This window comes from Corvus kubaryi, unplaced genomic scaffold, assembly GCF_017639235.1.
Source record: "Corvus kubaryi isolate FWS band 111438036 unplaced genomic scaffold, C.kubaryi_AGA036_p1.0 split1-37344, whole genome shotgun sequence".
In the NCBI taxonomy this organism is placed as follows: Eukaryota; Metazoa; Chordata; class Aves; order Passeriformes; family Corvidae; genus Corvus; species Corvus kubaryi.
In genome coordinates this window covers 97,333-109,161 of record NW_024582077.1, presented here as the reverse complement: position 1 = coordinate 109,161, position 11,829 = coordinate 97,333, and the positions used below count along the sequence as shown (strand labels likewise).

Below are 11,829 nucleotides of genomic sequence, written 5' to 3'. Positions count from 1 at the left end.
TCCCAAAGCCCAGTTGGGTGTCCAAAGCTGAGTTTGGTATCCCAAAGCCCAGTTGGGTGTTCCAAAGCCCAGTTGGGTGTCCCAAAGCCCAGTTTGGTGTCCCAAAGCCCACTTGGGTGTCCCAAAGCCCAGCTGGGTGTCCCAAAGCTGAGTTTGGTGTCCCAAAGCTGAGTTTGGTGTCCCAAAGCCCAGCTGGGTGTCCCAAAGCCCGGGACCGTGGCTCACGTTTCCGGACCAAGCAGTTTTTAACGTAATTCCCACTCTTCCCCTCCGAACGCCGCTTCTCCCGAGGGATTTCTAAGAGCCCTTAGTGGACATTTGACCCCGTGGTGCTTCCGATTCCCGTGTGGGATTCCCGCTGCTCCTTCCCAGAGCACCCGCGCCAAAGCCGTTCCTCTTCCCCCTCCAGCCGAGACCTTCCCGTTCTTTCTGTGTAGCTTAGAACCTTTTCCTCAGACCTTGTCTGTAATTTGTACATCCCTACAGAAGCAGGGTGCCCAAAACAAGATGCAGTGCTCCCGCTGGAACCTCACCATAGCCCTGAACAATCAGGTAACAACTTCCCACTGCCTTTTCCCCGCTCCTCCTCCTCCTCCTCCTGCTCCCTCGGGCAGCCCCCGTGGCTCCGCTTTGCCATCGCATTCCCGGCTCCATCCCACCCCGGCACCTCCCCGAGCCCTCTCCATCGTCGGTGTGTGGCAGCTTCCCATCCATCCAGCGGAGCAGGGCCATCGTAGGGCACAGACTCATCTCCATGTCACCTGCCGTGTCCCAGACCCCTTTTTCCCCGGCGCTGGAACATCCCTGGGATGTTTAAAGTGGCGGGAAGGCGCCGATGGCATTCCTGGGTTGGTTGTTTGCTGTTTGGGACCGCTTCAGAGGGGTCCGGTGTGCCCTGTCCCAGGGGATGTAGGGAATGAAGGACTCGGGCACGTCGTGTCCCGTTCCCAGCTCTCCACACACGTTTCCCAGTGGAGGTTTGGGGCAGGAAATGGGGATGCCACAGCTCCCCAGCAGCAGCCTGGTAGCCGGAGGAGCTGTGGGGTTGTGGGAGCTCCTCTGCTGCTCCTCTCGGCTCGTGGAGGGGGATGAACACCCCAGGAGCAGCCCGGGTTTGTTAACCCTGAATCCTCCCAAAATCCACGTGGAGACTCCAACCACAGCCTCGGTTACGCCCAGGAGGGCCAGGGCTGTGCTCAAGGTCACCGAGGTCACCCCGGAGGGAGGCTGGGCTTGGAAAACACCTCCAGGAGCCTCGGGAACACCCCCACGCCCACCAACCCCCATCACAGAGCTCCAGTTTGCTCCAAAATCTGTCTGGGATGTGAGGAGCTGCATCCCGACCCTGGCTCAGGCATTTTCCCAGGTGCAGCAGGTGTGAATCCTCGACTGCAAAGCAAATTTAGTGGGTGCTTGGTTGGGAGCGTTGGGATCCAGCTCGGCTGGCTCTGGTGATTTAGAAGCTATTCGAAATTAATTGCTTGGTTTTGTGAGCGCAGCGCTAGCGATTGCCACACGAGCCATTCTAGTCCTACCTAGGGGCATATTTGCATATATTTATCCTCCTTTCAAGTGGAGATCTTTGGGGAAAGTGTATTTATCTCCTCCGAACTCTTTCTTCGGCTTTCAGTCGTCCTGCAGTCACCTCTTCATTTTGTTCCCGTTTAATGTATGTACGGAATAATCGACTCTTCCTCTTCCCGCCAAGTGGAAATGAATCCACGGAGATCAAAAAGCTTTAATGTGGGGAAGGGTTCTCCCTCTGCCGGGGAGCAGGAGCAGATGAACAGAGCGGGATAGGAAAGAACGATGGGAAAGGTTGAGCTGGGTTCACCCCAAAAACTGTCTGGGAGGGCAGGGCACGACCTGGAGCAGCCACGGGCGGCAGGGGCTGAGTTCCCTCCTGGAGGAAGCGGGAGAGCTTGGTCCTTGTCCTCAGTAAATCCCGGAGATCCAGCGGGTTTCCCAGCAGGTGGATTTTCCGTGCCCTGGGAAGTGAAGTGGGAACAGTGCAGAAGCTGAAGCCCGGAGAGATTTCAGCCTCCCCGGCCGAGAATTTCCCGGTGCTTCTTGTCTGGTGTGGCATTGAAAAGTCCCAGCCCTGATCCCATTCCCAGCTTTTTTCCAGACAGGGAGGATTTCTCCCCGTTCCTTCTTGCCTGGTGTAGCTCCAAAGGGTCCAACTGATCCCATTCCCAGGCTTTTTTCCCAGAGAGGGAGGATTTCTCCCCATTCCCGAGAAACATCCCAGGCACATCCCGGGCACATCGCAGGGACACCCCGGGTACATCCCAGGGACAGCCCGGGGACATCCCGGGCACATCCCAGGCACATCCCAGGCAATTCCTGCCCCGCCCCAGCCCCGCGTCTGCTGGGGTTTGGTCTTCTCAGAGCCGTGGTGTCCCCCCGCTCGCCTTCGCGGAGCACTGAAGCACCCTGGGCATGGCTGTGTCCCAGGATGTGTCCCTGCTGTGTCTCTGAGTGTGTCCCCACCGTGTCCCTGCGTGTGTCCTCACTGTGTCCCTGGATGTGTCCCCGGGTGTGTCCCCGGATGTGTCCCTGGATGCGTCCCGGATGTCCTTGAGTGTGTCCCTTGACATGTCCCCAGATGTGTCACTGGATGTGTCCCCACCGTGTCCCCATGTGTGTCCTTGAGTGTGATGTGTCCCCAGATGTGTCCCTGGCTGTGTCCCCAGATGTGTCCCTGCCATGTCCAGGAGTCAGTGGGGGTCACCCGGTGGCCTTGGGAAGTTGCCAAGGCAGGGAAGGAGCCGTGGCCACTCCGAGGATGTCCCGTGGATCTCGGAAGCCACCGAGGAGCAGCAGCTGGCCAAGGCCTGGCCACCGAACCTGGGCGCTGCCCTCCCCTTCTCCACCCCTTATCTCTCCCCATCACTCGGGTGCCCCTCCAGCCCCTCCTGACCCCCCCGCCCTAAAACCCAGATCCTGATTGCCCAGCTGGAAGGTCCTAATTGCGCTTCCCTCCCCAAAGCCGCCTCCGTTTATCATAAAGGGTGCACATTTCCCCTGCCGCAGCTTCCACGGCCAGAGGCCCTGAGGGCCAGCTCAGAAACGGAGGGAATTAATTACATTTTTTTAACTCCCCTTCTTTTAAAGTAGGGGAGAGAGTGATGAAACGTCCCGGGGGGGAACGGGGGGGAGCTGCTGAGGAGGGTGGGAAGGGAGGCAGCAGCAGGAGGTGAGGGGGGAGCTGCTGCTTTCATCCAGGAGGGTCTTTGTGCATCAACCTTGGGCTCCCCAGCGCCTCGGGACCTCTCCCTGCTCCTCCCCACCACAAAGGTGACCTCGGGAGAGGGAGCTGAAAGCTCCTGGCACCAAGTGTGAGCCCACGGGATGGATTTGGGACAGGAAAAGGCACGGGGAAAGGGAGAGGACGGGGATGAGAGGGAGGGAAAGGGACGGCTGTCAGTCCCGGTGACGGACAGGGAGCAGATCTCCCCGCAGATAAAACCTTGCAGATGTGGAGTGCGTATTGATTTTTGGTTAGTCATGATAATGCACCAAGAAGTCATAAATTAGAAGCCAGCAAGGTCAGAAAGGAAAGGCAGAAGGACTTTGCATTCTTGAGGAGGGGATCCAGAGTTCAAAAGTTGCCTGGAAAATGAGTTTCTCCAGCTGGAAGGAGAAGTCAGGGAACACAGGCCTGCAGGTTTTCTGTGCTGGGTGGCAAGGAGAGAACAGGAATCTCCGCTTCTCTCTCGTTATCCAAACACCTTTGTGTCCTGGCGTGGGGAAAATCAGAGCTGCCCTCGGCTGAAACCGGGGAGCTCGGCCCCAAATCCCTCCCAGCCTGTCTGGGAAGGGCAGGGGCTTCCCGTGGGCAGCGTTCTTGGAGAGGGACTAGAGAGTTTGGGGGCTCAGCTGAGCTGTCAGGGTCCCCTCAGCCACCCCAAATCCATGGGAACATCCAGGTGGGATGGGCATCCCCACCCCAAATCCATGGGAGCATTGGGCTGGGATGGATCCCCAACTCCAAATCCATGGGAGCATCCAGCTGGGATGGGCATGCCCACCCCAAATCCATGGGAGCATTGGGATGGGATGGATCCCCACCCCATATCCGTGGGAGCATCGATCTGGGAGGGATCCTCATCCCAAATCCATGGGAGCATCGCACTGGGATGGACCCCCACCCCAAATCCATGGGAGCATCCAGCTGGGACGGGCATCCCAACCCCAAATCCATGGGAGCATCCAGCTGGGATGGATCCCCCACCCCAAAACTGTGGGAACATTGATCTGGGATGGGCATCCCCACCCCAAATCCATGGGAGCATCCAGCTGGGATGGATCCCCACCCAAAACTGTGGGAGCATCAATCTGGGAAGGATCCCCGCCCCAAAACTGTGGGAGCATCGGGCTGGGATGGATCCCCTGCCCCAGCCTCTGCCCAACCACGAACCCGTTCCCCACCCAGGCAGGGCTGGGAGGGAATCCCGGATCCTGATGTTCCCACTAGGGATTCCCAGAGGGAAATTCAGCCGGTCCTTCCCAGAGAGGGGCCTTGGGCCGGGCTGAGCTGTCCCTCAGCAGGGGCAGTGTCCCTGCAGGGATTCCAGGGGGGAACAGGCACCGGCAACTCCCTGGGACCGGGGCTGCCGGAGCTGAGGCCGGCCTGGAGTGACTTCCCCAGGGGCAGAGCTGGGATTAGGAACCGCTCCCGATTCCCACTGCTTGAAGCCAACCCCTTTTCTCAGCAGGGTTTGTGGAAGCATCGCTCTGCTCCCTGGATCCGCAGTGTGAATCTGGCTTTCATTTGCCAGCGTTGCTTTCCACCCCCTGTTTTTCTGAAAGGAAGGGTTAACGCAGCTCTCACTGGCTTGGGGGGGCCTTGCCTTTCCTCGGGGTAATAAAAAGCAGCTGAGGGACCCTTGGGGACACGGCCAGGAGGGAGAGCACACAAATCCCGCTGCTCCCTGAGTGATTCCAGTCGCCTTTCGCTGCCCAGCGCACGAAATCTCCTCTGCACCTGCAGGGCTTGGCTCACACCCCCAGCCAGGCAGCACTTCCAGGCCTGGACAGCTCAGGAGAAAGGGCAGAGCTTCCCCAAAACAACTCACCATCCACTCGTCTGTGTTTTCCGTGCATGTTTATTGTTCTAAACGCCCGGTTCCGCTCGTGAATTCACCCCAGCCACCTCCGGGTGCCGCCGGGGGAGGGTCCTGGGAGTCCCTCAGGACAGAGATCCAGCACCTCCAGCCCGGGGGATGCTCCAGGCCGGAGCTCTCCCTGCACCGAGGGGATTGGGGGATGAGCCGGATCAGAGTTCGTGACCCTGCTTTAGGGGGAGCCCACAAATAACTCTGCAGCTGGAAAAGCCACTCCAGGCTGCCCTTCCGTGATTTCCCCGCTCCCGCAGGAGCCTGGGGGCAGAGGGGTCTGTGTTCCACCCCCCAGGGCAGCATGGCAGCCCCAGTCCTGGATTAATCCGCTCCCCTGAATATTTAAATTCCCCTCCTCACCCCCCCAGGCCTTGGGCTGCCGCGGGCCAGGGAGCTCCACGGGCACATTCTGGCTCCGAGTTCGGGCTGAACATCTTCATCGAGGCACCTTGGGCCTTCAGCCCTGCGATGAGCTGAGCCTGGAGGCTCTGGAGAGCTGTTTTAGGCTCTGGCTAAGCCTCGGTGTGGGGACAGCCGAGCCTGGCTTAACTTTTGGGGAGCAGCAGCAATATCTGAGCTCGGTGAGGGGTGGAAAGGCTGGAGGAGGAGCGGGGTGGTCAGCGAGCCCGCGCTGGGGATCAGTGAGCTCTCTCTGGGGGGGTCAGTGAGCCCAGGATCGAGGTCAGTGAGTCCGAGCTGGGGCTCAGTGAGCCCTGGCTGGGGGCAACGAGCCCATCCCTTGCTCCAACCTCATTGCCGTGCCCCAAATCCCACACCCCAGGCGAGCCCCGCGCTCGGGGTTAGATGGATTTTCCAGGATTTTAAGCAACCCCCGTTCCCGAATTCGCCTCGCGGACCAAGGCCCGCGGAGGAGCTGAGGCGGGAGGGGGTTTTCCATCAAGGCAAAGCATCTTTGCAGCTCTCCCGAGCCCTTCCGGGGGGAGGAGGAGATGCTTTAGAAAGCAGAGGCCAGCTCGTGGCTGGGCATTCATCCCGAAGGTGAGGGAGGAGGGGCCGGGGAAGGTGTCGGGGTGAGCAGGAAGGGGAACCTCGGCCCCATCAACCCCCCCCGTGTCCCTGCCGAGAATGCAGCCCCGGCACAAAAGCTCACCAGGCCGCTGCCGGGGGATAAAGGGCTCATTTTACCACTTGCCAGGCTCCAAATATTTCCAATTTGCCACTTTAATTGATGTCAATAAGGTTATGCTAAATTCGGAGATTTGGAGCCGCTCAGCATCTGAGCGCCGGCCGGGCCCCCCGAGGTGACCGTCCCCTGTCCCCTCTCCCCCCTCCGCAGCCCGAGAGGCTTCAGGAACCCTCGGCCCTTCCCTGGCTCCTGCAAAACCCTTTCCACCCTGAACTCGGAATTACCCCGGGGAAATCCTGCCGGGATCAGGGTCCCCGTGTGAAGGGCAGAGCCTCACCCCGAGCTCAGCCCCGGGAACAAATCTGGCTTTTTTTTTTTTTTTTTTTAAAAAAAAAAAAAAAAGGGGGAGAAAAAAAAAGCCCCCAAAACCAACAAAACCCTAATTAGCTCATCTGGTTCAGGTCTCCAAGCAGGAAGGTTTCTTGTGTGCAAATCTAATTACATTTTCCAACCAAGCACTGAAACGAGCCGGACCAGGACCTGTTACCCTTTAACATTTGGGGGCAAAGAGAACTTGGACATTTCAGCCCCTAAAGCTGCATCAAAGCCAGCGAGGGTTTGATCTGCTTCGGCTGGGGAGCTCTGCAGAGCAAGCCCTGCTCTGACTTCCCAAAAAAGGCGCTGTCCTCTCATCGTTTCTTTAGGAAAATCGGGATTTTTCTCCCTGTTTTCTGTGGCTCCCGTGCTCGTCACTGCCAGGGCGGCAAAATATCCCCGAAACCCGAGGGGGCTGAGGAGGAACTTCTCGTTCTCCCCGTTCAGGACTTCCAAGGAGAGCCCTGAGGCTGTGGGGGCTGCCTGGGGAGGTTGGGGGGAGCAGAGCTCGGCTCTCCCACCCGGCCAGACCCGTTTGGACGTTGTCCATCACAAAACACCATTTTTGGGCTGTTTTCCCATTAAAAAGCACCATTTTGGGGCTGCTTTCCTATCACAAAACACCATTTTTGGGCTGTTTTCCCATTAAAAAGCACCATTTTGGGGCTGCTTTCCTATCACAAAACACCATTTTTGGGGCTGTTTTCCCATTAAAAAGCACTATTTTAGTAGCTCTTTTCCTATGAAAAAGCACCAATTTTCATGGCTGTTTTCCTATTAAAAAGCACCATTTTGGGGCTGTTTTCCCATTAAAAAGCACCAAATTTATGGCTGTTTTCCTATTACAAAACACCATTTTAGTAGCTCTTTTCCTATGAAAAAGCACCAATTTTCGTGGCTGTTTTCCCATTAAAAAGCACCATTTCGGGGCTGTTTTCCCATTAAAAAGCACCATTTTGGGGCTGTTTTCCTCCCCCCCGGCCCCTGACGCTCTCTCCGGTGTCTCTCTGCAGGTGATGAGCATCCTGAGCAACCCCAGCGGGGTCCCGCCGCAGCCCCAGGCCGATTTCTCCATCTCTCCCCTCCACGGCGGCCTGGACACCACCAACTCCATCTCGGCCAGCTGCAGCCAGCGCAGCGATTCCATCAAGTCCGTGGAGAGCCTCCCGACCTCGCAGTCCTACTGTCCCCCCACCTACAGCACCACCAGCTACAGCGTGGACCCCGTGGCCGGCTACCAGTACGGCCAGTACGGCCAGAGTGAGTGCCAGGCTGGGCCTGCCCCTTCCCGGGGAGCGGGGGAAGGTGTGGATGCTCCGATTTATCCAAATTCCGTCTGTTGGGTGGGGTGCCCGTGGAAGTTTGTCCGTCTGGAGGTGAAAAGGTGATCTGCTCGTCACGGATTGCTCCTCCCCTTGTGGTTCAACGTGAAACCCTCAATGAAATGTTTGAGGGGAAACCTTTCTGTCAGCGAAGGGCAAACCCCGGCCCCCTTCTCGTTCCCCAGTTCCCCCCGGGCTCTGGGAGAGCTGGGATTGGGATCCTGAGCCTGCCCCTGGGAGCTGGGAGGCTGCGGGAGCCGGGCAGGGGGGGACGGGGACAGCCTGGCCGGGGTTGTCATTCCTGCTGGGTGACAGGGACAGACAGTTCAGGTGACAGGGACACCCAGTTGGGTGACAGGGACACCCAGCCGGGGTTGTCATTCCTGCTGGGTGACAGGGACAGACAGTTCAGGTGACAGGGACACCCGGCCGGGGTTGTCATTCCCGCTGGGTGACGGGGACAGACAGTTCAGGTGACAGGGACACCCAGCCGGGGTTGTTATTCCCGCTGGGTGACGGGGACAGACAGTTCAGGTGACAGGGACACCCGGCCGGGGTTGTCATTCCCGCTGGGTGATGGGGACAGATAGTTCAGGTGACAGGGACAGCCTGGCCAGGAGTGTTGTCCCCGCTGGGTGACGGGCACAGCCTGGCTCAAGGTGCTGTCCTGGCTGGGTGACAAGGACAGGCTGGTCGGGGGTGACAGGGATGTTATTCCTGTTGGGTGACAGGGACCGTCCAGCTGGAGGTGCTATCCCGGCTGGGTGACAGGGAAAGCCCATCCAGGTAACAGGCACAGCCCAGTCAGGGGTGTCATTCTGGCCGGGGGTGACAGGGACAGCCCGGCCCGGGGTGCTGTCCTGTCTGGGTGACGGGAACAGCTCATCCAGGTGACAGGGACAGCCCAGCTGGGTGACAGGGACACCTGGCTGGGGGTGCCGTCCCCACTGGTTGACAGGGACAGCCAGTTCGGGTGACAGGGACAGCCAGTTCGGGTGACAGGGACAGCCCGGCCAGGGGTGCTGTCCCCACTGGGTGACAGGGACAGCCAGTTCGGGTGACAGGGACACCCGGCCGCCTCTCACCTGCCGCGTTAGCCCGGCCGCGAGCGCGCTCCGAGCGCCGCTGCCCCGGCGAGGGTTAAAGGTGCATCCTCTTCCCGCGGGAGCGCTGCCGCTGCCCGCTGCCCGTCCTCGCTGACCCGTCCTCGCTGACCTTCCCTCCCCTCGGCCGCGGCGCTTTGCCCCGCTCCCGTCAGAGCCCTTTAATGTCCTGAACTCCGCGGGCTCAATGAGAACCGGCTGTGGCGGCAGACGGGATCAATAGCGGCCCCCCCGCCCCTCCTCTTTTTGTTTGTCGGGAGTTTGATCTGTGACCCCCTGACCTTCCCCTCGCTTCTGGATGCGGGGCTGGACACACGTGCTATTGATAAAAATCTTAAACAAATTCCGATACCATGTATTTCCAATAAAGATTCCCTTGGGCGAGGCGTTAGTCACACCCACGTGTGTAAAAAATAAAACACGGGGTGGGGGCGGCGGGGGGGCCGAGCTGCGGCTGAGAGGGAAGGAGAAAGGAGGGTTTGTCTCGCTTTGCTGCAGGAATTTTCAGCCGAGCCGCTCGCACGGCCCTGGCTGTGTTGTTTTCCGGGCCCCCCTGTCCCGGTTTCTGTCACCCCCTTGGTGACGTTCCTCCTGCTAAGAGCAGCCCCTCACGCGCTGTTGACCTTGGAATAACATTTTCCCCCCGCTTCTCCCAGTCCTTTGCAGGGAATTCCAATCCCTCCTCCTTTCGGGGTTCTTCACTTCCTTTCGGATTCCGTTTAAACGCCCGTCAGTGTGAGGTGACCCCCGCGGGGGTTATTTATTCAGATCAGGTGTTTCTTCCCGCTCTGATGCGGCATAAAAAGCATCAAAACTCTTTTTTTGGGGTTGTTTTTTAGGTGAGAGAATATATTAATGAGCCAATGCAAGGTATTATTTGGATACTATATAATGTAGTGGTTATATAGAATATTTATGTTACATTTTATTACATTATATTACATTATAAATATTATATAAATATCATTTATGTGTACATATTAATAATTAATATTATATTATATAAATAGGATCATTTTATAAGTGTAAATAATAATAACTAATATTTTATTGTATAAATAGGATCATTTTATAAGTGTAAATAATATAATATAAATGGGGGTTATGGTGTTGGGGCAGGCTCTGTGTGACAGGGGACATTTGGGATTTCCCAAATCCCAGGATTTGGGGATCGCAGCTCTGTGGCTCTGATGGCCTCTGGACCTGGCAGAGAATCCCTCTCCCCCCCACTTCTCCTCATTCCCAGTTTTACAAAAACAAACCCAGCCTCACTTTCCCTCTCACTTAAAGAAACAAACAAATACCCAGAGCCCCTTCTGTAAATTTCTGGGTTTATTTTGGCTTCCGCCCCATTAAACCAACAAACCTCATCCCTGACTTCTGGCCTGGGATACCCCGGTGCCTCTGGACTGTCCCCACTGGCCCAGAAAGGAATATTTTGGGGTTTTTCAGTAGGATGGGATTGCCATCGAATTCCCAACTCCTCCCTGGGGCACGATGGGCTCTGCTCCCAGGGAACAAGGGACAGGACAAAAGGAAACGGCCTCAGATAGCCCCGAGGGAGGGTCAGGTTGGATTTTAGGGGAAATGTCTGCATGGAAAGGGTGGTCAGGCACCGGCACAGGGAGACGCCATCCCTGGGACTGCTCCCAAAAATGGGTATTGGATGCTCGGAGACAGCATTTGGGGCTGGGCTGGGCAGCGCTGGCTTAAGGGCTGGACTCGGTGATCTCAGAGGGCTTTTCCAACCTCAGCGACCATTCCACGATTTTGTGGGCTCCAACAGCTCACCCCCCTCCTTCCCGCAGCAGCACCCAGCGCGGGTGACACCGGGGACAGAGCCACCACCACCCCCCACCGCCGCTGTCCCAGCAGTGAAATCCCCCTTTCCCCGCGGCCTCCCAGAGCCAGCGCTCCACGAGGCTCCCTGAAACATCAGGAGACCGAGCGGGAAAGTTCTGGATGAGAGCGGGAGCTGGGCGTGGAACCCTGTGGAAGGCGGAGGCACCACAACCAACGCTGGTGCTGCTCCACTTGGGTTATCCCAGGATCCTGGCAGCTCCACCGGATCCTTGCCGCTTCCAGAGCCGCTCCACGCCACCGGAGGGGAGCGGGAATGGTGGATCCGGCCGGTGCCGGCCGCTCCCAGAGGCCGGGGCCGCGTTAATGATGCCGGTGATGGAACGCGGGAGCGTGAAGGGAATTCTAATGGATCTGCCAAGTCTAATCAGGATTGGTGCGTGGAAGGGGCTCCTCTGGGGCCCGCCGGTGACAGGACGTTGATGGCTGAAATTTGTTTACTCATTGGCACCGATCGGGCAGCTCCTGCCAGCTCCTGATTAATCTAATTGGGGCCATTAGAGGCGGGGAGAGGGACTTTGACTGAAGGCCGGCTAATGAGCAGTGTCACCGGCCTGTCCCAGCCCTGTCCCCTCACCCCGGAGCGGGGACCTCCCATCCCCTCTGGAGCTGGGGCTGCTCCCCCTTCCCAGATGGAGGCAAGGGAAGAGGTTTTCTGTGGGATGAAGGGAGGCAGAGCTCAGCCGTGAGTCAGCAGCGGGCGAGGCAGATCCAAGCCCAGGCCTGGGGAGCTTCCGCTGGAATCTCTGGAGTCGCTTCCAGCAGCATCACTGGCAGCAGGAGCCCGGAAGGTTTATCCCAAACCTTCAGCTCATGCTCAGCTCCAGGCAGCTCCCTCGGAACCCCCTTTTTCCATGGTGGAATTTTAGCTCTTTTTGGGTGTTTATGGAGATTCGAGAGCCTGCTCTCCCTTGGGCTGTGCTGAGTCCCATCAGGTCTGTCCCTCTCCTGGCAGCCCC

The 11,829-nt window shown here is 58.1% G+C and overlaps 1 protein-coding gene across 1 annotated transcript in view; it reads left to right on the top strand.

Moving 5' to 3' along the window:
• Positions 1 to 11,829, top strand: part of PAX7 (paired box 7) — a 65,526-nt gene that overhangs the window by 52,939 nt on the left and 758 nt on the right. Inside the window, exon 5 of the mRNA XM_042013280.1 lies at positions 7,599 to 7,845. Coding sequence (XP_041869214.1) covers positions 7,599 to 7,845 — 247 coding nt within the window. The remainder of the gene's footprint in view (positions 1 to 7,598; positions 7,846 to 11,829) is intronic.